Source organism: Rhinatrema bivittatum, chromosome 1, assembly GCF_901001135.1.
Source record: "Rhinatrema bivittatum chromosome 1, aRhiBiv1.1, whole genome shotgun sequence".
In the NCBI taxonomy this organism is placed as follows: Eukaryota; Metazoa; Chordata; class Amphibia; order Gymnophiona; family Rhinatrematidae; genus Rhinatrema; species Rhinatrema bivittatum.
In genome coordinates, this window is record NC_042615.1 from 208,545,726 (window position 1) to 208,571,582 (window position 25,857).

A 25,857-nucleotide genomic window follows, 5' to 3' on the forward strand; every position below is an offset into this window, starting at 1 on the left:
GAGACATGGGCACTGTCCCTCAGGGCGCCCTACTCAGCCCACCCGCGGGACTGAGTCGCGGACCACCCTGTCCCATACGCGTCCTACACAGCCCAGGAAGGCTGGTCGCGGACCACGCTGAGAATGGAAGAGCGCAGGGAAGATCCAGGCGAGCAGGAACTCTGATGCCGGGAGCAATGACATCCGAAGCCCCATCGGCTGGCAGGAAGGGAAGTTCCAGAGCACAGGGACGAATCCCACCTGTTGGCCACTCCAGGGCCCAACAGGCCAGAAGGCTCAGGAGCCAGACGAAGACATAGGGCAGAACAACCGGAACTGAATCGGGTATAGACATCAGGCAACTTCAGGAACAGACATCAAGGCAAGGTCAGGATAAGGAGCCATCAAAGCAAAGCAGACCACGGAGGACCTGGATCAGCAGACAGGACACAGCAATGTGTAAAGCTAATCCGAAGGCCAACATCAGGACTGGAAACAAAGAACATGAAGACACTGAACACGAAGCCATCAAAGCAAGGCAGACCACGGACGACCTGGATCAGCAGACAGGACACAGCGATGTGCAAGCCAATCCAAAGGCAAGTAGCAAGTGAAATGAGAGTCCTTTTATACTGCAGGATGTAGGCAACTCCCTGGGAGGAGTTTGCCAGGACCGTCCCTAGCTGGCCCTCTAAATGAGGTGGAGAGCTGCGGGCCGGCCCCTAGGGAGAAGGGCGTAGCCGACCAGGAAGTCCAAACGCAGCCAAGCAAGTCACAGGCAGGCCTCAGGAACAGCTAGGCCTCCCAGGCCCGGGAACAAGTCCTGGACGGTGCACAGGCGAGGCCCTGGCTTCAGAGCGGCCTCCGGAGGAAAGGTAAGATACCTCCTGTAGCGCAGCAACAGGGGGGATCGTAACACTGGAAACATCCCACTTTATATTTTTATGGCGTTTCCTACTACGCAGACATTATGAGACTAATATTGAAAGGAAACTGTTACTATTATTTTGAAAATCTCAATCCTTGAATATGAATTGTGAGTTTTCTGATTTTTCACTAGGCTATACTACCCAATGATAAAATGTGTGTCTATGCTCTATGGAAATTCTGAGTACAGGAGAAATCCACCTGGGGTTTGGACTGATATAAACAGGAGCGAAATAAATTGTATGTGAAGGGGACATATCCAATCTATGTAATCCATATGAAACATGATAAAAATTTAACTGCCGAGAGAAAGATCAAGAATTCAGACATGACTTTAAACATCTGCTGGCACAACACTTATTTTAAATCAAAAAAGGAAAATTTGATTCCCAAACAAATGTATCACCTATTTCTTGAAGGAATCATATATATACAATAATATTATTTTTTTTTACTTTTAATAATTTATTAATACATTAATGAAAACCAACTTAATAAAATGTATCACAAAGTTTAATATAAAAAATACAGTGAAATGAAGCTGAATGCATATATTGTCATATGGCACAAATACCTGCAAGTTGACTCTGTTCTAAAAATCATTCATAAGAAAGAACATAAGAAATTGCCATGCTGGGTCAGACCAAGGGTCCATCCACAAATACTGGTACACAATACATTTTAAGAATTACATCAAGTATGGATTCTCATAGGAATGTGCAGCAGGGATGGATTCGTCTCATTCAGTATTCATATTCGTGGGGAGCCAAATCCATTGCATCCGTTCTCGGGGACCCCGATCCATTCATTAGTTACGTATGTATTCGTTTTAAAAAAACAAACAAACCATCCCAACCCTTTAAATGTAATTAACTACAACCCCCCACCCTCCTGACCCCTCCCCCCCAAGTCTTACCAAAAGTCCCTGGTGGTCTAGCGGGGGTCCTGGAGCGATCTCCTGCACTCAGGCCGTTGGCTGCCAGTATTCAAAATGGCACGATAGCCTTTGCCCTTACTATGTCACAGGGGCTATCAGTGCCATTGGTCAGCCCCTGTCACATGGTAGGAGCACAAGATGGCACCATTTTGAATACTGGCAGCCAACTGCCCGAGTGCATGAGATCGCTCCAGGACCCCCGCTGGATCACCAGGGACTTTTGGCAAGTCTTGGGGGGGACTCCTGACTCCCATAAGGAAAAAGAGTATTCCATTGAAAAATAAATCTCTGCTCAACTTGTATAAGAATCTAGGGGTGTGCATTTGTTTTCGACATATTGGCAATCTGCAACGCATATGTCCCTATTCGTTGTATTCGTGGGGTCACGAAACGTATGGCGAACCCCCACGAATACAACTTATCTAATGAATAAACCCCCCACCCTCCTGACCCCCCCAAGACTTGCCAAAAGTCCCTGGTGGTCCATCGGTGGTCTTCGAGTGATCTCCTGCATTTGGGCCATCGGCTGCCAGTATTCAAAATGGTGCCAATAGCCTTTGCCCTTACTATGTCACAGGGGCTACCGGTGCCATTGGTCAGCCCCTGTCACATGGTAGGAGCACAAGATGGCACTGAGCGGCCTCGGAGGAAACAGGGAAAGCCAGCTGGTCTCCCCGAGTGCTCGGCACACGCAAGTTGCACTAGTGTGTACCCCCCTTGTGCGCGCCAACCCCTGATTGTATAACATGCACGCAGCTGCGCATGCATATTATAAAATCGGGAGTACATTTGTGCGCACTGAGTTGCGCACACAAATGTACGCCGCGTGCGTATGTTTTAAAATCTGCCCCATTATTCTTTAGTGATACATTGTTACATTTCTTGAAGTGTTACAATTATGTTGTCTCCTTTAACAGGAGTTCTATTTTGAGCCTTTTTCTTGTATGTGTAAGAGTTACATGTTTACATACTTGATGTAACTCTTAAAATGTATTGTGTACCAGTATTTGTGAGTGTGAATGCATGTGTGTGAATGATTTTTAGAACAGAGTCAACTTGCAGGTATTTGTGCCATATGACAATATATGTATTCAGCTTCATTTCATTGTATTTTTTATATTAAACTTTGTGATACATTTATTAAGTTGGTTTTCAGTAATGTATTAATAGATTTTTTAAATTAAAAAAAGATATTATTATTGTACTACACTTATTTTGCCATGAAAAGTTATTCAGTACAGTAAATATGTCTTTACCTTCCTTTTCTCCAACTCACAGATGATGTCTTTTCTGAAAATTGGCTTATTAGATCTTGTTTTAGTCTGTTTTCTAAAGCCAACCATGAATCCTGCTGCATCCTAAGATTTGCAAATAAAAAATAAAAATGATGAAAGGATTGCATTTTAATGACCAAGTCAAGTAATTTATGTTATTTAATCTGTCATATCTGTCCTTCCACATGACACCTTTCTAGTCGATGCATTTATTCTATCATATATTAACAACTGAAATGTTCTTTTTAGAGTCTCCTTTTAACAATGCTGTACTATTTGAGATGTGTATATAATCACACTATTCTATGGATCTTCTATAGTTTTTTCACACTGGATTGCTGAAACACTTCTAGTATGTGACAAAAAAATATAAACAAATCATAAACAATCATAAAAATCAATTTAAACATAAAGTACAAACTATGCAGGAATATAAAAATTAAAACAAGTCTATCTATGATAGTAGCGCTCTCTTTCCCTCTTCCTTCACCAGGCCATCCCCACCAGTGTCCATCTCTGTACACCAGTCTGTCCCCACTACTCACTCTCTTTCTCTCTCTTCACCAGTCACTCTCTCCCTCTACCAGTCCATCCCCACTAGTCTCTTCTCCATCAGTCCATTTCCATCAGTCCATCTTTCTCTCTCCCTCACCAGTCCATCTCTGCCAGTCATGCTTTCTCCCCCTCCCTAGCCCATCCTTGCCATTCTCTGTCTCTCTCTTCACCAGTCGCTGCATAGTTACACTATGTATGTTAGTTAGCTATGCTCTGCAATTATATGTAATTAGTTTATATTAGTAAGAATTATTTACTAAGTTTTATATATTATGAATGAGTCTGATATGCATATAATTATTTCTTTATAACATTAATAATTTTTCTATAACCGGCATATAACTACATATAAAAATGAAATAGGAGCATAAAAATACTTCTGTATTGCTCCACGGTGAGACTGCACCTTGAATACCGTGTGCTATTCTGGTCACCACATCTCAAAAAAGATATAGTTTCACTGGAGAAAGTACAGAGTAGGGCGACCAAAATGATAAGGGGCATGGAACAGCTCCCCTATAAGGAAAGGCTAAAGAAGTTAGGGCTGTTCAGTTTGAAGAAGAGATGATTGAGGGGGGATATGATAGAGGGCTACAAAATCATGAAAGGACTTGAACAGGTTAATGTAAATTGGTTATTTACTTTCACAGATAACAGAAGGACTAGGGGGCACTCCATGAAGTTAGCTTGTAGCTCATTTAAAACAAATGGAAGAAAATTCTTTTTTACTCAGTGCTTAGTTAAGCTCTGGAATTCATTGCCAGAGGATGTGGTAATGGCAGTTAGTGCAACTGGGTTTAAAAAAGGTTTGGATAAGTTCCTACAGGAAAAATTCATAAACTGCTATTAATCAATAAGGAATAGTAGCTTGAGATCTATTTAATGTTTGGGTACTTGCCAGGTACTGGGACTTGGATTGGCCACTGTTGGAAACAGGATGCTGGGCTTCATGGACCTTTGGTGTGACCCAGTATGGCATATCTTATGTAAAATTTTAGAGAACGAAAAGAGGTCCTCACTTCATAAAGGTTGGGAACCCCTGAACTAGTAATTTACAGCAGTGGTTCTCAACCAGGAGGTTCTCAACCAGGAGGAGTTTATGAAAATGTGAGGCATTAATGCTGCATACAATAGCATAACACATGTTATTTATTATTTAATTTTATTTAAAGCTTTTCTATACCGGCATTCATGATACAATCATATCATGCCGGTTTACATATAACAAGGGGTGCAATAACTTTCTTTTAACCAGTGTCAAGGAAGTAAAAAGTTACAATATAACAAGGTTGTTGAAACTGGGAAGGAAAGAGACAGGGAAAGACAAGAATTATATAATCTTTACAGAGGTAGCTTATTTACATTGTGCCGTAATGTCCCTTAATGGGAATTATTTACATTGTGCAGAAGTGTCTCTCAGTTGTGCAGTAAGGTCTCTCCATGGGTATTACCGTATCGTACCGTATCGTATGTTATCATATGTTATCGTATGTATCATATGTTATCGTATGTTATCGTATGTTATCATATGTTATCGTATGTTATCATACCGTATGTTATCATACGGTATGTATCATACCGTACCGTATGTTATCGCCAGAAATAACTACACCTTTTTTCCTGGCATTAAACTGTGCGATATTCCCAAAACAGAATTCACAGTATTTATCAGAGAGAGAGAGAGAGAGAGATTCATGTTGTAGGGGATATGTTTCACCTGTAAGGGCCAGATGATCACACTCAGTATAAAAGCAGTCCACACCAAAAGATGTTCCAAAACACAATTTGACATTTCCCATTTAAGATATAAACCAATAGTATGAAAGCAGAAGTGGCAATAATTCTTCAAAAAACAGAAATACAAAATGTAGCAAACACGGTCCTTTTCCAGTTCCCAGGCACTAAATACAAATTCCTCATGCACTTTGAGAAATACACTGACAAGAAACTGATCTTACCTTAATTCTAGCAGTGTCTCCTCATCTCACTTGAACAAATGGCAAATACCTGGTTTGGTTCCTCAGTCCTTCATGCAAATCTCCCTTCCCAATGGAATTTAGGAAAGGAAAGCTCATGGAATTCTTTGGCTGGAACTGCCTTTGGAATTCCCTCCCAACCACATGAGATTGCAGCATGCTCTCCAAATGGACAGGAACATAAGAACATAAGAAATTGCCATACTGGGTCAGACAAGGGTCCATCAAGCCCAGCATCCTGTTTCCAACAGTGGCCAATCCACGCTACAAGTACCTGGCAAGTACCCACAAACTAAGTCCAATCCATGCTACTGATGCTAGTAATAGCAGTGGCTATTTTCTAAGTCAACTTGATTAATAGCAGGTAATGGACTTCTCCTCCAAGAATTTATCCAAATCTTTTTTAAACACAGCTATATTAACTGCACTAACCACATCCAAGGCAACAAATTCCAGAGTTTAATTGTGCTTTGAGTGAAAAAGAATTTTCTCCTATTAGTTTTAAATGTGCTATATGCTACTTCATGGAGTGCCCCCTAGTCCTTCTATTATCCAGAAGAGTAAATAACCAAGTCACATTTACCTATTCTAGACCTCTCATGATTTTAAGGTTCTGTGTCCTCTTCTATTTTGGTGCTCAGAAAGCAAGCAGTCTCCTGCTGCCTCCCTCCAGCTACCTGTCCACGACTTTCACTCTGCTCCCCCCATTCACCAGTTATATCATTAGTCTCATAACTCACTCTTTGGGAATAGACACTGTCCAGAGGTAAGTAAGCATTATCAATAATGCAAAAGTAATTTGGCCCAACAACTGGGGCTTCTGGGTATGGGAGTGAGAGGGGTTTCATCATGCCATGTGAGAGAGGGTAATAATCACCCATAGGGATTTAGCCAACTAACTCTATTGTTAGATAGTTTGTTATGCCCCACAATATTGTTATGTAGATATACAGTAAATATTCAAAAGAGAACACTACTGTACTGCTTAGTACCTATATCTACATATCTACAATGCTGAGAAAAAGTTTGTGAACCCCCTAGAATGGTCTGTATTCTAGCTCAGTTTATACTCAAAACATGATTAGATCCTAATCTAAGTTCTGATATGAGAGAAAAATAACCCCATTGAATAAATCAATCAGTCAAAAGTGATATATTTTGATTATTTATTCAACAAAATGATTCAAAAATAGTAGCTATGTGTGAAAAGGTATGTGAACCCTTCATTCACTAATTTATGGCACCTCCTTGTGTAGTAATAATTTCAACTAAATGTATCCTGTAATTGTTGATCAGTCTCTCATATTGCCCATGAGGAATTTTGGTTTATTGTTCCATATAGAACTATTTCAACTCTGTGACATTTGAGTTTCCTTGCATGAACAGGTTGTTTCAAGTCTTGCCATAACATTTCAGTAAGGTTTAGGTTGGGACTATGACTTGGTCAATTAAAAATACAAAATCTTTTCTTCAGCCAGTCTGTAGTAGACTTACTTGAATACAGTTGCTATCTTGCTTTTGGCTCAGCTTCGGCTCATGGACAGATGGCCTGACATTCTCCTCTAGAATTTTCTGCTTTAAAGCAGAAATCATGCTTCCATCAACGATGGCAAGCTATCCAGGTCTGGAAACAGCAAAGCAATCCCACATCATAATAACTCCACCACCATGCTTGACAATCGGGATGACTTTCTTACATTGGAAGACAGTGGGCCTCATTTTCTAAAGTATCGCAGGCCTGCGATATTTTAGAAAATCATGCTAATGGGGGGCGGGGGGGTCGACATGGGGGGCGGTCCTGTGCTAGCCGGCAGCGATCGCACCACCGCAGTGCGATCGCTGCCGGTTTCGCACCCAATAGCGCCACCATAGAAGGTGTAGCTTGTGGGCGCGAAATAGGACGTGAAAAGGCACCTACCTTTTCGCTGTCCGCGGCGTCTTCGCAGAGTCGGCCCTGGTGACACCCCAACTCCTCCTCTTCTGGGGCCAACTCCATCCCGGAAGAGGCGGAGTCGGCCCCGGAAGTCGGCTTTAGAAAATGAGGCCCAATGTTTGTTTCTTTTTCCCAAGCAAAACATTTGTTATTGTTAGTGAAAAGTTCAATTTTTGACTCATCAGTCGAGAAAACATTATTCCAGAATTCGTGTGCCATCCAGATATTCTTTGGTGAACCTGAGGTGGATAGCAATAGTTATTTCAGAAAGCAGAGGTTTCTCCCTAGCTATCTTCCCATAAAGACCATTCCCATTCAATTTTTTCCTGATGGTTGGTACATGAACTCTCATATCAGCCAAAGCAAGAGAGGCCTGCTGATCTTTAGATGCTCATCTGGGGTTCTTTGTGACTGTGATTAATTTTATAGCTTCCTCTTGGGGTGATCTCGGCAGGATGATTACATTGGAGAAGAGTCACTGTAGTCTATCTGTCTCATAGTGGATGGATGGAGCCCCAAATGTTTATAAATGGTCTGGTAATCCTGCCCAGATGTATCAATTACTCTTTTTAATAGGTCCTCTAAAATTTCTATTGATCATGGCATGGTGAATACCAACTAATTTTAACGGTGAAGACCGAACTCAGAATCTGTTTGACCTTTATTCAAGACAGGATGCCAAAACTCAGTCATGCAGACTTACTCTGCAGGATGGTATACATGTTACCCAATTATTTAAGCACCTGACTGTAACTAGTCAATTAACTTTGCTAAGAAAGGGATCACTTACTATTTCACACACACTGATTCTGAATTAGTCTTATTGCTCCTATTTTGTACGTTTGTATCTCAAGAAACATGTAATTGTTTAATTTATACCCTTTTTACTGCATAAGATAAAGACTGACTTCAATTTAAAAAAAGAGTATCATGGTAAAAATTTGTAATTTGCATTATCACATGTGGGATTCACAAACATTTTTTCAGCACTGTATATTTGTACCAGTATCTATACATAAATTACTTTCATGCAGAATCCCAAAGGGAAATGTGTATCTAGTCAAAAGAAACAAAAAGGATCATAAATTACAGGATACATTTAGTTGAAATTATTACTACGCAAGGTTTGAAATACAGTTTTTAAATAAAGAAAAGGCCATTGAAAATCAAAGAAATGTCTACAACCTTCCCAAAAAAACAACTAAACTAATTGTCTTGCTTACTAAATTGCAGTGTAGCTATTTCAACATATTCTAAATGTAATCAATCAGGAAGACAACAGCCACAGTTTCCTCCTCTCAATGTAAAAACAAACAGATGGAAAATTAATTCATGATTTTATACCGGAATGAGTATTGACAGCTTTCATACCTGCTCACTGCATACATATTGATAGATAGATATGTAAAGCAATACCCGGAAATTGGATTTTTCTGCTGCAAATGAATATGCACTTACTTCTTTTTACAACTGTCAGCTTCTTCCCCATTGTTGTCAGTTTCAATAACCCCATCTGCATATTTATAGCTGATTGAATCCAGGACAGAAAGAAGCTCAAGCTTTGGACTTGAAGGCAGCAGTAAGTTTAAGAGTCTTTGTAGCGTTATTGCTGGAACCGAAGCTTTTCTGGTTAAATAAGCTGCCAGTCGGAGATCCTATAGAATTAAAAGGCACAAATTCAAACCTCTTTGCACATCAACATTTATGATCTGCAATTTTTAAAACATTTTCAGAAAAGCATCACTGTAAAAAGCTGGTTATAATGAAGATATGTTTAATGCAGTGGGCATAAATGTGAACACCGGTGCTATAGGTCAGGTAGGTTATAAAAGAAAAATGCATTTCTATTGCATACTGTATCTTGCCTGACAAGCTTAAAAAAAAAAAAAGGAAAAATTACTACTTACCTGATAATTTCCTTTTCTTTATTGAAGACAGGTTAATCCACACCAGTGGATTATGCACCTCCAGCAGATGGAGATGGAGAAAAGCTGATGTCACAGTATATATATATATATATATATATATATATATATATATATATATATATCCCTGCACTGACATTAACCTGCCAGTATTCTCTGAAAAAGCCATATGTGGACAACTAAACTGTACATGATCTGAACTATTAACATTCAACCATTCAAACCCTCAGTTAACAGGAAAACATTGAGTTCGGACAAAGAGTTTAATATCAATAATCTATGGACTGGGTCTGACACTTACCAGTAATCCCCGGAGATGCAGCCACTTGGGAGGACAATAGAACCATTAACCGGCAGCCAAGAGTGGGAAGATGGATTAATCTGTCTTCATTAAAGAAAAGGAAATTATCAGGTAAGTAGTAATTTCTCCTTCCTTAGCAGTCAGACAAGTTAATCCACACCAGTGGGATGTACCAAAGCTATTCTCGAACAGGGTAGGAGGCTGCCTGCGGTCCAATCAATACCACAAGCGTGAAGGCTGAGTCCTCCCGAGCCTGTACATCCAGGTGGTAATACCTGGAAAAGGTGTGTAAGGAGGACCACGTCACAGCTCAGTAAATCTCAAAGGGAGATAACAATCTAATCTCCGCTCATGACACTGCCTGAGCCCTAGTGGAATGAGCCTTAACCTGACTAGGCAATGGCTGCTCAGCATCAACATATACGACCATGATAACTCCCTTTATCCAGTGGGTTAACGTAGCTTGCAATGCCAGCTCACCTTGTTTACTTCCACAGTGGAGTATAAACAGCCAGTCTGTCTTTCTGAGAGGTGCAAGCAGTGTGTGCTGAAGAGGACACATATGTGCTCTTGTCCACAGAACAACTTCTAGCGTGGCTGCCATCTACCCAAGCACCTATAGATAAGACCACACCATTGGGCATATTGTTTCTATTAATACTTGCACCTGCACCATCAATTTCAGAATGCACATCTCCAGCAGGAACACCCTGCCTTACTTTGTGCTGATGGCTACAGATTGCTCTTGGCCAAGTTCACCACATGATGTAGTTCATATAATCCGGAGATTACCTTGCACGAGGCTTGAACTAGTTTTCATGCTCTTGGCCCAAATTAGCCAATCATCTAAGTATGGGTGGACCAGAATGCCATCCTTTCTCCACTGCCGCTACCACCACCATGACCTTGGAGAAGGTTCTGGGCATAGTGACCAAATCAAAGTTTAGCACTTAAAACTGATAATATTGCCCTAAAATAGTGAAATGGAGAAAACTATTGATGTTCCAGTTGGATGGGAATATGCAGGTACACCTCTGACAATCCCGAGACATAAGAAACTCCCCCAGCTGTAATGCCATTATCAGAGAGCATAAGGTTTCTATGCAGGAATGAGTCACTCACAAAAACTGGTTGATTTCCTTGAGATCCAGAATGGGGCAAAAGGAACCCTCCTTTTTGGGTACAATGAAATAAATGGAATGTCGGCCTGTATTTTCTTGTGACATGGGCACTGGGATCATGGCCCGCAGGCTGATGAGTCTTGTCAACATACACTCCATTGCCTGTCTCTTCTGTGGAGAGCTACAGGGAGACACCACGATAATGTCCCAAGGAATGCTGAGAAACTCCAGAGCATAGCCATTTCTTATCACCTCCTCAACCCACTGGTCTGATGTGATTTTGATCCATCTCTGATAAAAAGAAGAGATAGGTGACCCCCTATCGCCTGTTCCTGGGGGCTGGTTGGCACACCTTCATTGATGGATCGAGGGGCTCCGCTGCTCAAGCCCGCATCCTACTGGCTGCCTGGGACAAAGGACTGAGACCTACACAAAGGTCGAGCCCTGTGAGAAGCCGCTCCTCTGTTGGGTCGAAAACATTTGAAACCCCTAGCATGACCTCTCACACTGAACAAGTGTGGTGCCTGCTTCTAATTTTCTGGTAACCAAGGAACCTGGACTGTCCATTTACTGGCCATTTTTTTTTAACTCATTCCCAAACAAGAGTAATCCTTTAAAAGGTTATTTCTTAAGATTAGACTTCAAAATTGTACCGGCCGATCAATTACTCAGCCATGGCTGACGCCTGCTGCTATCACCAAAGCCACCCCTCTGGCAGAAATATGGACCAGGTCGCAGTCCACAACCACCAAAAGACTGGATGCCAGTTACATTACTGCCATGGAATTCAAACCAGACTCATCGACTTCCTGAGAGAGAATCAAGCAAGAGTAAGCCACCAGGGAGCGGCAAGATGCTATATGCAAATTCATTGCCACCGCATCAAAACTTGCCTCAATTTTCCTATCCTGCACATCCTACAATGCCGCTCCTCCTTCTACAGGGATAGTCATCCACTTGGTGACGGCCCACATTAGCGCATCCAATTTCAGAAAGCGCAACTACTCTCTCTCACTGCCAGATCCAGGGGATACAGTGCTTCCAATGCTTGATCCATGGATAACTTAGAAACCTAAGCAACCTATTTCATGCCGAAATGTAAACCGTTGTGATGGTATATTACTAAACGACTGTATAGAAAATTTTTTAAATAAATAAAATAAAATAAAAATAAAATTAGCTTCTGGGGCACCCCATTTAAGATCAATCAATTCTTGAATAGCATCCATAATGCTTTACATAAAGAAACCCAAATGGAATCAGCACTCAGCACCCAGCACCCCTAGCATCTTCAGTGTCTGGGAGATCAGAGCCGGCAATATTGTTTTATATGGATCCAACCCTGGAAGAATTTCCCCAACCTCCAGGGAGTAAGGATTGTCTTCATCATCCATGCCATCTGGGTCCCTATCAGCATGACTTGCAACAGGTCTAGATGTACTTTGATGTTTACCCATGGCACCAGGCATGTGGGGATCCACAATCTGTGATCCTGAACTCTTAGGTTTGGCCGGCTCCACTGACTGTGCCTTAAGAAAGGACTGCAGTCGTTGAAAAAATTCCACCCAAGAAAGGGTAGAAGGATCCCTACCAAAACCAGGGGGTGTTGGTCCTGCGCCCAAGGAGTTGCCTTCCCCTGTTGACAAACCAGTTAGGGAAGCCCCAAAACCAGGCAAAGCCTCTGACAGGCATCCCTCTGGTCCCACATCATGCTGGAAAGGGCCGGTCTCAGCAAAATCAGCCAGAGATAACTCTTCCTGAGCCTGCAAGCAGCGCTGGAGGGGACACCAGGCTGAGATGCCCAAATATGGAAAGCAGGAAAAAGTGTAAGGGGTTTAGACTTCTTTGTTATTGGTGCCATGAATAAACACCCACTAACAGCATGCTCCCAAATGTGTCTGTCAATTGTGCGCCTAACAGAGCAGACGCACAAGCAAGCCTAGTAGGGCGCGCAAAAATAAGCTCTGTCCAATAAGCACACACTATGGACACCCAAAATTTAGGCTCCCAATACGCAGTCCAGGTAGGTGACCACCTGAGCACCCACCCAGGCATGCAAGCATGAACCAACATCAGACATTGTTTCAGGCAGACTTGTGCATAGAAAAGCATGTGAATGCTGCCATGGCCTACCAAACGGTGTCTGAGCAAAGCCTGAGAATGGGGCCTAGCCAAAAGGCTTTTGAACTCGCCAAGCTGCCATGACTCCCCAAGCTCCCTCAGAGGTGGGAATGGACATCAGGTTGGCACACCAAGGCTTGGAGACCAGAAGGGAAAGGAAATCCCTCACTCCTTTTTTTCTTTTTTCTTTCTTTAATATTTGCTCTTTACCTAGGCTCAGCCTGTCCCAGCCGAGTATAGAGTCGGTCTCCAGCTGTGGGGGTAGAGGGCAAGGCCTTCACCACCAAGTTTGGCTTCCTGCACTCACTAGCCTCTCAGCTTTTTCTCTCTTTACAGCTACATCCATGCCGGAAAAGCAGGTACTGGACTGAGTCACTCATCTGAGGGAGGGATCCACAGATATCACCTTAGGAAAACGACTAAGGGAGGGATCATAAGGGATCACCACAGTAGAGTTGGGCAAATTCATTTCTTTCTTCTTTTCTCCTTTTAATTTTTTTTAAGCAATCCCCAATAGGGAAATGCACATCCACCATCTGCTGGAGATGGAGAATACTGGCTGGCTGATGTCAGTGCAGCGGTATATATATCATGATGTCAGCTTTGCTCTGTCTCCATTTGCTGGTAGAGGTGTATAACCCACTGATGTGGATTAACCTGTCTGAATGCTAAGAGAATAAACATATACCATAGGTATGTTGCTATTTCTACATGAACATACTATCAGCAGAAACCAACCAATACAGTTGAGACTTGTTCACCAGTTTCATATTTGTGCTTTCAGTGGCTTTGTTTATAAAGAGATTTGGAAATATCTTTTGGAGAAAAAATTACCATACATTTCTATTTATAACTACATGTGTGATTGTGTGTATATCTTTTTATTGTGTGTATATCTTTTTATCTATCTATAAATAATATAATGTAATTTTGGTTTACTCATGCCTTTCTGTAGGCAAAGTTCAAACCCAATATGTGTTACAATGGGCCTAATAACATAACATACATATATAGTATTAATAGATTATAATGTATATACAAAAATTTTAAAAGCTGTTTGCACAAATGCATGCAATTTATAATCCTAACGTTATGTCTTATTTTGCAATGGATAAAGTTATACATTTGCATTTAGCTACATAGTAACTCAATTTTCAAACCCAATTTATGAGCATATTGTTAAGCTTACTATAGTGCTGGGTTGGACATTACATTTTAGCATTAATAGTCGGGCCTAATCAGATTGATATCTTTCTTGCTTTGTGCCAGTATGCAGAAACACTTACAGATGACAATATGAAGGTAGCTAGAAGCAGACATTATGCCAGCAACAAAATTGTTACTGCAAAGGCATTTGGCATAGAACAAGGAGTTCTAATAGCCACCTGTAGAAGAAAGCCTTCCTATTCTCATGGGAATAAGCAGCTACATGACTAACTCAAGGACAGTCTGTTCTCAAGCAAGAGATGGTTTTGCTACATATGCCTGCATAAACAACCAGCATCAGCTCATCTGAGGGATGGTTCGAGGGTCTCTGCTGCTAATTAGAAAGATAAGAAAACCATTTGCCTGCCATGAATAGTGCAGCTCACCCAAAAGCTATAATAATGTGTATGTAAAAAAGCAATACAGAGGACAGCAATATCAGTAATAGATGCAACAGCAGCAACCAACTACTGACAGGAGAGTAGAATGGCCTTCCTGTTTCCTTCGCTTCTGTCCAAAGTCAGGAACCAGCTGTCTGTGAGTGGGAATGTTCCTTTTCTTTTTTGGGGGAACTAGTCAGCCATAGGCAGATGTGTTTATATTTACTTGTGATCTGGCTAGACAGTAGGATTTGCTTGTGTACATGAGATTATTGCAATAAAGTTTTATTATCCTAAATAAGTCATTATTCCAGTCCTATGTTGCTGTAGTAATTTCTGTAACAATATTTTGTGTTTGAAAATTGTGTTGAAAATTGCAAATTACACGTATAGCTTTGCATTTAAGGGCATGTAAAGAAGTAATATCTGGATGCTCTTAAAAGACCAAGATCAAGTATTTAGTCTGGTCTACCTTAAGGCACAACCCAGAAGGGACTCTTGATCACAGGACATTTCCCTAAGTAGGGGAATAAGAGAGCTGGCCCAGGAGGAACAGTCAAGTCCTGGGGAGCTAGAGGTAGAAGAGACTGCCTATATCTGACTGCTACTGTTTCTGGTTTAGGCACTGCTGAATTAAACAGATCTTTTTCTGCTTTTTTGCTGTTGTAAATAAAGGATTTCTGTGAAGCAAGACTGGAGTCTAGACTGCTCTGTCCTCTGGCCACCTTCCTGACCTAGGCCACTCCACACAGTATGACAGCGCCCTACTGAAAATTAAGCCTCAATTGGCTATGAATAAATGACAAGTTCAGGTCTACAGTGAGGCAGTAAGGTAGTTTCTTTGGAATATATATATAGAGAGAGATGATAACTTTCAAACTGGCATGCAGGCGCTCTTTGGTGTGTGCATCGGGTGTGTGCCCAAATACATATTTGTGCCCATGTTATAAAATAGACTGTCCATACACACGTGCACCCAATTTTAAGGGGGCACACTCATGTGTGCTCAAATCCCGCTTCTACAGCGTAAGTGGGGGGATTTTAAAAGGGTCACACGTTGACGTACTTGCCAGTTTTACCGGTCCTTGCCCAGTTCATCCAGTTAACAGCTAGGTCCTCTAAATGCTCCTGGTCTGATAGCTTGTTCACCCCCAATTATTCCAGACCATTTAAATCCCACTTTTTCCACGTGTGGGGGGGATTTTAAAAGGGGCGCACACCCATGCCATTGCCAGTTTAACCAGCTCATCCACCAGTTTACCCAGTTAACAGCTAGGTTGTCCAAACTCTCCCTAGTTTAATAGCCTTCACTTCCCCCAGTTATCCAGACCCTTAAATCAAGTCATTTATGGCTAGCTTTTTTTTTTTTTTTTAACTTACATCTCCATAGCAGAAGTAAACTAATGTGCCACTGTTCTTGGGTATGTTCCTAGACACATAAGTATTTATGCGCATATCTCTTGGCCATGCCCATGCCCTGCCCCTTTTTGAAAACTTTAGATATGTGCATGCAGCGGCAGATATGTGCGTATCTGGGCGACTTAAATTTTCGGTTGGCACGCGCCAACCTGACTTGTGTGCGCATCCCCTGATTGATGCATGCATAGGGCTTTTAAAATTCACCTTTATATATATCTAAAATCAGGGTGTCTGAGGAGGCAGGTACCCGTGGTAAGTCCAAGGAGGCAGAGTAGCTTGGACGAATCTGTAGTGAGTCTGAATCGAAGTCCGAATTCAATCCGATTCGTAGTCCTTGCTAACTCAATCTGTTAGCGAAAGTATGAGACCTTATATCATGGAAGCGGATGACGTCATCTCAGGGGACGCCCCTGAGGTTCGCGCCCTTGCTGGTACATACATCGGAGCACGCACACGTGTCCTACGTCATCAGGAACATGGCGGATCCGGAGTGTCGTGCTGGTCTGGGTATGCCGGAGAGAGGTGGCATGGAGACGCCGTGGCAGCAAGCCGTCCATCAGACCCAGAGGGAGTCGCCACAGAGGTAGGGAGAGTGGAGTGAGGGCGAACAGCAGCCATGAACGCAACATTTTTCAGATATATCAGAGAAAGGAGAAAGGTCCAAAGTGGTATAGTGAAACGGAAAGATGACAATGATCAATGTGTGAAGAGAGATGAAGAAAAGGCAGAAATGTTAAACAAATACTTCAGTTTGGGATTCACTAAAGAAGACCCTGGAGGAGGACCTTTGCTGGTTGACAAAACCATTGGTGGAGATGGGATGGATGAAAATTTACAGGACTGAATGTATGGGAAGAGTTAGGAAAACTGAAATTGGACAAGGCCATGGGGCTGGATGAGGTACATCCCAGGATACTGAGGGGGCTCAGATATGTGCTGGTGGGTCCACTGCACAACCTGTTCAATAGATCCCTGGAAATGGGAGAGGTGCTAAGTGATTGGAGAAGAGTGGCAGTGGGACCACAAGAGTGGGAGTAGAGAGGAGACCGGAAACTACAGGCTGGTTAGCCTCACCTTGGAGGTGGGAAAATTAATGGAGACTCTGCTGAAGGAAAGGATAGTGAGCTATCTACAGTCAGGAGGATTACTGGACCCAGGCAGCATGGATTTGTCAGACAAATCTGATTGTTTTGATTGGGTGACTAAAGAAAGTACTGGATCAAGAAAGAGCGCTTGATGTGATCTACTTGGATTTCAGCAAAGCTTTTGTTACTGTCCGCATAGGAGGCTTGTGAATAAAATAAGAAGCTTGGGAATGAATGCCAAGATGATGACCTGGATTACAAACTGGTTATCGGACAGAAGACAGTGTGAGATAGTGTTATAATCTGCTATGCTGATGGGAGGACCAAGCAGATGGGAGTTAGCAATCTGTTATGAACTGGCTGCTGGATACTCCCATTGAAGGAGGAGTTAACAATCTGTTAGGAATTGGCTCCTGCAGAGGGAGGAGTTAGCAATCTTGCTATGGATCTGCTAGAGTGTAGCAATCTATTATAGTCTACTCCTCAAGGAGGGAGGAGTTAGCAATCTTTATCAGCGGAGTGTTAGAGAGAGCACTTAGCTGTAGAGGAATGTAAATAGGTGGATCCTTGGGCCGATGGCAGATGACAGTGCCCCCAGAAGGATATCCTGAGAGGGACCACCGGCTAGGCTTGGTTATGGAGACAGACACAGATAGTTCTTTTATTAGACAGGTTAGTAGAACCACCAGAGGTGGCAGTAGTGAGCTGTTGTGCCCGGCAGGGCTGAAGTCCCTCAGATACTGGAACAGCGTTCCCAGGGTTGCTGAGCTGTAGAAAGACTATAAATAGTGAGTAGATAGGGTATGCTGTATTCATAGCCAGAACTAGATGACAATCTCACATAAGATCTTAAGGAGCTGTATCTGCGATAGCTTCCAGGCAGTACAGAATCTTCAGAGTGTCCAGGAACATGGGCCCTCGAGGAACGAGTACCGGTTCCTATCTGCAATCTGAAATAGAGAAAAGAGAGCGAGGCCTCCGAGGAGCGGGTACCCCTGGTAAGTCCGAGGAGGCAGAGTAGCTTGGACGAATCCGTAGTGAGTCCGAATCGAAGTCCGAATTCAATCCAATTCGTAGTCCTTGCTAACTCAATCTGTTAGCGAAAGTATGAGACCTTTTATATTGGAAGCGGATGATGTCATCTCAGGGGACACCCCTGAGGTTCGCGCCCTTGCTGGTACACACATCAGAGCGCGCGCACGCATCCTACGTCATCAGGAACATGGCGGATCTGCAGTGTCAAGCCAGTCCGGGTACGCCGGAGAGAGGCAGCATGGAGACGCCACGGCAGCAAGCCGTCCATCAGACCCGGAGGGAGTCGCCACAGAGGTAGAGAGGGTGGAGTGAGGGCGAAGAGCAGCCACAAACGCAACAGATAGTGAATGGAACCTACTCTGAGGAGAGACCGGTGTTAAGTGGAGGGCCACAAGGATCGGTGTTGGGACCAGTGCTGTTCAATATCTTTGTGACAACATTGCGGAAGAGATAGAAGGTAAGGTTTGTCTATTTGTGGATGATACTAAGATCTGCAACAAAGTGGACATGCCAGAAAGAGTAGAGAGAATGAGAAGTGATTTAAGGAAGCTTGAAGAGTGGTCAAAAATATGGCAGCTGGGATTCAATGTCAAGAAGTGCAGAGTCATGCATCTGGGGTGCGGTAATCCAAAAAAGCTGTATGTGATGGGGGGTGAAGGGCTGTTGTGCATGGAGCAAGAGAGGGACCTTGGTGTGACAGTGTCTAGCAATCTGAAGTTGGTGAAGCAATGTGTCAAGGCGATAGCTAAAGCCAGAAGAATGCTGGGCTGCATAGAGAGAGGAATAACTAGTAAAAAAAAAAAAAAAAGGAGGTGATAATCCCCTTGTACAGGTCCTTGGTGATGCCTCACCTGGAGTACTGTGTTCAGTTCTGGAGATAGTATTTCAAAAGGGACAGGGACAGGAAGGAGGCAGTCCAGAAAAGGGCAACCAAAATGGTGAAGGATCTCCATCAAATGACTTAAAAGAAGAGGCTGAAGGACCTAAATATGTAAACCCAGGAGGAGAGGAGATGCAGGGAAGAAATTTTACAGACTTTAAAGATGCACAATCAACAAACCTTTTCTGTTGGAAAGAAATCAGTAGAACTAGGGATCATGAAATGAAACTCCAGGGAGGATGACTCAGAACCAATATCAGGAAACATTTCTTCATGGAGAGGGTGGTGGATGCTTGGAATGCCCTTCCAGAAGAGGTAGTGAAGACATAAATGGTGAAAGATTTCAAATGGGCATAGGATAAACATTGTGGATCTCTAAAGGCTAGAGGATAGAACCAAAGACATGAGTACATGGGGTTAACTTGCTAGTGTGGTGGTTAAGAGCCTTACCAATAAAAAACAACTCCATCATTGCTCTCTGATTCAATGGCAGGGAGAAAGGAGAAAAAGGGAATTAATTATAGACAGCAAATAATTAGGACATTGAAGTTTGTGGTTTGGGAAAAATAAACATAGGGGTGACTTGCTGATGCGGCTGTTACTACCCTTAACCAATAAGTCTGAAACTCTTGATGCTACTCCAACATTACTCTCAACTCCAACAATACTCTCTGCTTCTACGGCAGAAGGTAACAGGGGATTGGACTCTTAACAGCAACCAACAAGAGCCCTGACTTTGATGGCCTGGGAAACTGATAAGAATGGGAGTAGACTGGATGGAACATTGGTCCTGTTCTGCCATCCTTTCTATGTTTCAGAATGTTTCTATGAGTAAATATACACTGCAGAGTATAAAAAGAGAAAATATCAAAAACAATAAAACATTAATGGGATAAGAGGCAGTGCTCAATCTTGAATTAGAAACTGTTTAAAAGGCAGAACTAAATGGACAATGGAGAAAGGTCATTAGTGGAATGACACTGTGTTGTTTAACGTATTCATAAATGATCTGGAACAGGGAACAAGTGAGGTGATCAAATTTGCAAATTACACAAAATTATTAAAACAAAATAGTGAATTGTGAGGAAATGCAGAAGGACCTTGTGAGATTAGAAAACTGAGCATCTGAATGGTAGATAGTTGTTACGGTGTGGACCCTTGGGACAAGGTGGGGTCGACGCTACCTACAGGGAGCGGAGCCCGCTGTAGGTCCCTGTCATTGGCAGGTTGCCCAGGATGATGCGGAGACCCTACTGGACCTTCACCACTACCAGCCCTCGTTCCCCACAGGTTGAGCCCTTGGGTGCCGGGGCTGGCTGGACTTAGGCGCGGGTCTCCGTGCGAAGGTTCCAAATGAACGTTGGATGAAAGCAGAGTCAGACGGGCCAGAGTCAGGGTAGGGCAGTAGGCAGAGGAATCCAGGAGACTAGCCAAGGTTGGGGCTGGCAGCAAGCAGGGGAATCCAAGAAACAAGCTGAAGTAAGGTCAGGTAGCAAACAAGAGAATCCAGGAGACAAGCCGAAGTCAGGGCAGGTGAGCAGTCCGATGAGCAGAAGGGGAGCTGGATCAGGACCTGGATCAAGAACTGAAATGGGAATGAAATCAGGAACTGAAGCAGGAGCAGAATCAGGAAATAAAGCGGAGAAGAAGCAGGAACTGAAGTGGAGCTGGGTCAGGAGTTGAAGCAGGAGCAAGACACTACCCACGCGGAACTGAGCTGTTGCTGAGGCGATTCTGGGAGGGCTGAGCTGCTCTTATATATCATCAGATACGTCATCAGATAGGGCCTCGGATGAGTTTCCTGCCGTGGCCCATTTTTAAAGGTTGGGGCGAGCCGCACGCACGTGCACCTAAAGGATCCCATGGGGGAAGGCGCGTGGGATTTCTGTGGAGGAGGGCGGTGGCAGCGGCCTCCTCGGGCCTTATCCGCGGGGCGAGGTACACGGCCTTGGTGGGGGGGGGGGGGTGGCGGGGGTGAGTAGGGCTGGCAGCGGAGCGTCGTGGCTAGCAGGCACAACAATAACATTTATTTTGGAAAAGTGCAAAGTGATGTACATAGGGAAAAATAAATCCAATGCTGGGTTCAGTACTAGGAATCACCACCCAGGAAAAGGACCTTGGAGTCCTTATGGACAATACATTGAAATCCTCAGCTTAGCATGTAGCTGTAATCAAAAAATCAAATAGAATGTTAGCAATTATCTAAAATAGAACGGAGAATGAAACGGAACATATTATATTGCCTCTGGATTGAACCATGGTGCGACCACAACTTCAGAACCATGTGCAGTTCTGGTTGCCCCATCTCAAAAAAGAAAGTCAGTCAACTAGAAAAGATGTAGAGGAGGGAGACAAAAATGACAGAAAGGATGGAATGGCTCCCCTATGATGAGAGGCTATGCAGGTTAGATCTCCATGGCTTGGAAAAGAGATGGCTGAGAGGGGGCATAATAGTTTATAAAATCATGACTGGGGTAGAACATGTAAATAAAGGATAGTTATTTAGCCTTTCAAATAATACTATGAAACTAACCACCAAAGCTTTAAAACAAACTGAAGAAAGAACTTTTTCACTCAATCCACAATTAAGCTGTTGAATCTGTTGGAAGAGGACATAATTAAGATGAGTAGCAGTGTGGGGTTTAAAAGAGGTTTGGACAAGTTCCTATAGGAAAAGCCCATACAAACATTATTAGTTGGGCAAACTAAAGAAACTATTGCTATCTCTAGGAGTAAGTAGAGTAATAAGAAAGAGATATATATTTTTGTGATCCGCTGAGTGCTTGCGAATTGGATTGACCACTGTTGGAGACAGGATGCTGAGCTCAATGGACTTTGGTTTGAGCCAGCATGGCATTAGGTTCTGTTCAAAGCTACTTAGAAGGATAAGTAGTGATTTATCTGGCTAAATGGCAGTCGCTGATTATCCAGTTACATTCAGCTCCCGCTACTTAGCGGGATAAGTGGCTTATTTGGCTAAGTAGATAGCCAGATAAGTTGTGGGTGCAGAGCTTCTTATCCAGTTAACTTAGCCAGATAAGCAGTGATATTCATACTTATCTGGTTAAGTTAACCGGATAAGAGTGACCTGCCGTACAGCAACCTTAACTGGATACAGCTTATCTAGCTAAGTGGTGATTTTGATGGGGATATTCAGCAGCATAGCCATGCTAACTTGCATAGATGTTTAAATTTGAATATTGACCTCTATATACCTAGATTACCCATCTGAAAATTGCCATCTTTTGATTGACTTTCAGTATATGCAGACTTGTATAACTTGTAGACTTTCAGCTGGATTGTGAAGTGTTGTTCATGCAGGTGTGTTCACATCAGGGGAGGCAAATAGCATTGTACATATTTTCAAAAGAATGTGAGCTGTTTTACTGCTTGGCTGCTTACAACAAAATAGCAAATGCAAAGAACACAGTCAGTTAAAAATTTTTTTAAAGTTTATATTTATTGAATTTTTATAAATATTAACAAAGCATATGTTCCATCACTCCATTTCATATGTTCCATTACATTACATATGTTCCATCACTCACTTATGTAAACAAACATCCATATTTTCATGCATAGTAACTATTAAAGAGGTTGGCTCCTTGCCCCCCTCTTTTGTATATAGTATTTATTTATTTATTTCGCTCACCCCCTCTTTATTTCTTACTCCAAGTTAAGGCATCCTTGTTATAATGTAACTTTTATGCTCCTTTATCTCTTGTTGATTGGTTAATTATATTTTCTGCTTAATTCAATGTAAACCGAGTTGATTTGATTTGTATCAAGAAAGTCAGTATATAAAAGACTTAAATAAATAAAATAAAATAAAACATCATTTGTACAGAACATCCCCAACAAAAGAGGAATCCAGAAACCAAGGAAACTGATAATACACCATCAAAAAAAAGGAAACAAGAATTAGAAGAATTCAGAATCAGAGATAGACACTGTACAAAATAGCAGCAAGTATATAACCATTAACCAGTGGTATTCGCATTAAATAAAGCAATTTTTGCATCAAGAAAAACTCAGGGAAGATAACTTTCAAACAGCTGCACATGCCCCTATATATGTGTATGTCAGCTTGCGAAAATCTACTCCTCTATTTTAAAACTTGTGCATATATGATATACGTAGGTTATAAAATACATGCAAATGTACCCTGCAACATATGCATGTAGGTAAAAAAAACTGCACAAATACATATTGCACTAATCCGGACGAGCTCCGACTTATCCGCTGTGTAGTGGCAATTATCTGTTACTTAGCTCGATAAGCCGTTAAAGCATTACTTATTTGGCTACATCAGATAGCCAGATAAGTCTTAAATAGTGCTAATTATCCTGATAAGTAGCTGTATTTGAGACAAATCATCTCTCTTACTTAGTCGAATAAGAAGCACTTTTTCAGACTTATCTGGTTATCTTACTTAGGCCTAGATGCACTAAGCTGCAATGTTTTTTCAGGGGAGAAGCTCACCATCACGGGAGGGTGTTGCTACGATAATGGGCCCCTCTCCTGAAAAAACATTGTGCCTGTATGGTGTATTGTTTTATCTCGTGGCAAAACACCATGGGACAAAACATGGCTGGTGGCCCTTTAGGCATGATCGCAATCCCAACCTCACGGGACTGCCATCGACTTAAAGGGCCAACTGCTTGTAAAAAAAACTGTGGCCAAAAAAAGAAAAATTGTGGTGGGGATCAAGGCTGAACCCCACCTCTCCCCAGGGCTGCCACTCGAGGGACTGGACCTTGGCCAAGTGACTGAGGACCAATCCCTGGACCTTGCCCCAGTTATCTGACTGGGGCAAGGTCATGTCGATGTCATTTTGAAAAATTGTTCCAACTGGGCTCAGGATTATGGTGTGCCCTGGACCTGATTGCAGGATCCTGGGCAATTTTTTAAGGTTTGGGGGCACAGCGGGTGGTGGGGGTCCCAATGTTAACCAATTATATTTTCCTACATTTGGGGGATAGGGAGAGGAAGGTAATGGGGAAGGCATTATACCCCCAAAAATTGGTGTTGAATATTTATTTGGGAATTAAAGGTGGGATTATGGCTACCATGATTTCAAAGGAAAGAGGGTGTGGGGACTTTATGTATTGGAAACAGGTTTGAGGGTAGAGGGCCTTTACCATGCAAGCTACTTTATTTATTTTTTTTTTTTACTTTTGCGAGTCGAGCCACTTCAAGTGGCAGCCCTGAGGTAAGTTGGGGGTCAGCGTTTATCCCCACTACACTTTTTCTTTGTTCGGTGTTTTTTTAAAATTTGCATAGGCCCTTTAAATCTAATTTGGGAGCCTTCAGACCTGAGTCAGGATCTCAGTGCTCCAATGTTAGATTTAACAATTCCCCAGAAGAAGTTAATTTTTCACGGCTGACCAATTTCTAAGTCAGCCGTGATAAATGATCAACATGAAATTTCCTGTTAACGAGCTGCTTTGCATGGATTTGCAAAATTCATGCATGCAAATTGCATGCAGAGCAGCTCATTGTAATAGGGGAGGGAATCTAGGCAGGGCCGTGCCAAATAATGTATATATTGCGTGATATCTCTGTGATAGGGTTATATCACATGATATACGCTGTTTAACACACATTAGAGCTATATTGTGGCTTGATGCATCTCCCAGTTATCCAGATAAGTAGCACTTTTCAAACTTATCCACCTAAGTAGTTGCTTCTACATTCTGTTTGCTTTTTTGACTGCCACAACATACTGAGCTGACAATTTCAATGTATTATCCACTATGATGCCTAGATCTTTTTCCTTGGTGGTAACTTCTAATATGGAACCTAACATCATGTAACTAGTGCATGTGTTATTTTTCTCTATATGCAACACCTTGCACTTGTCCACATTAAATTTAATCTGCCCAATCTTCTAGTCTCACAAGGATCTCCTGCAATTTATCACAATCACTTGTGATTTAACCACTGAATAATTTTGTATCATCTGCAAATCTAATTACCTCACTCATCATATTCCTTTCCAGATCATTTATAAATATACTAAAAAGCACCAGTGCAAGTACAGATCCCTGTGGCACTCCACTGTTTACCCTTTTCCACTGAGAAAAGCACCTGTGTATTTTATATCTAAACAGACTATTTGAAAATTATAGTACCTGAGGTCACTATGATATACCCTAGTCTCACCAAACTTTCAAAAGAGCTGATCAATAAATAAAACAAAATTAACTGTATTAAAATAGAACAGGCTGTTTCTTTGGTCTCGGAACACTTTTTAAATGTATACAGTATATTGAAGGATTTCAAAGCACTTCCCTAGTGCTTTGGTCTTCAGCATACATCAAAACCTTTTAACAAACACATTCAAATATATGACTACAAACATGCCATGCTTCAAACCAGAGTGCTTAACAGAAAGCTCAACTAATATGTGCATTTGTAAACCTTTGTTGAAATCGCTACTGCATAGCAAACTATTGTGACATCCACTTAAAAGTCTAGACACAGACAGTGACTACAGTGGTCTAAACGAAATTACTGCAAGATTCTCAGTGCCAGCTGTGAACAACCAAGTGATATCTCAGCAGTCTGAAGCTTTTCAGCAGAAGGAAACCATAGGAAAGATTACTTCAAAGGACTTCATTCAAAAACTATTTTGTCCTACTGAAAGAAATTCCTTATTCAATAGGGCCCTAAGTCTTTCACATGAGATTTACCAAATATTAAAGATCTTATCAGCTTTTACATGAGAAAATAAATCAGCTTCGTTACTAATGCAGTCTGATTCATATGTTACTATTTTTTCATTATTTCTAGGCTGATGT

General features: G+C 42.1%; 1 protein-coding gene across 2 annotated transcripts in view; it reads right to left on the bottom strand.

Moving 5' to 3' along the window:
* Positions 1-25,857, bottom strand: part of EVC2 (EvC ciliary complex subunit 2) — a 440,866-nt gene that overhangs the window by 12,811 nt on the left and 402,198 nt on the right. For both annotated transcript variants that reach the window (XM_029591151.1, XM_029591159.1), the window contains exons 19-20: positions 9,040-9,236; positions 3,100-3,201 (exon numbers count right to left, since the gene is read on the bottom strand). In XM_029591151.1, coding sequence (XP_029447011.1) covers positions 3,100-3,201; positions 9,040-9,236 — 299 coding nt within the window. The remainder of the gene's footprint in view (positions 1-3,099; positions 3,202-9,039; positions 9,237-25,857) is intronic.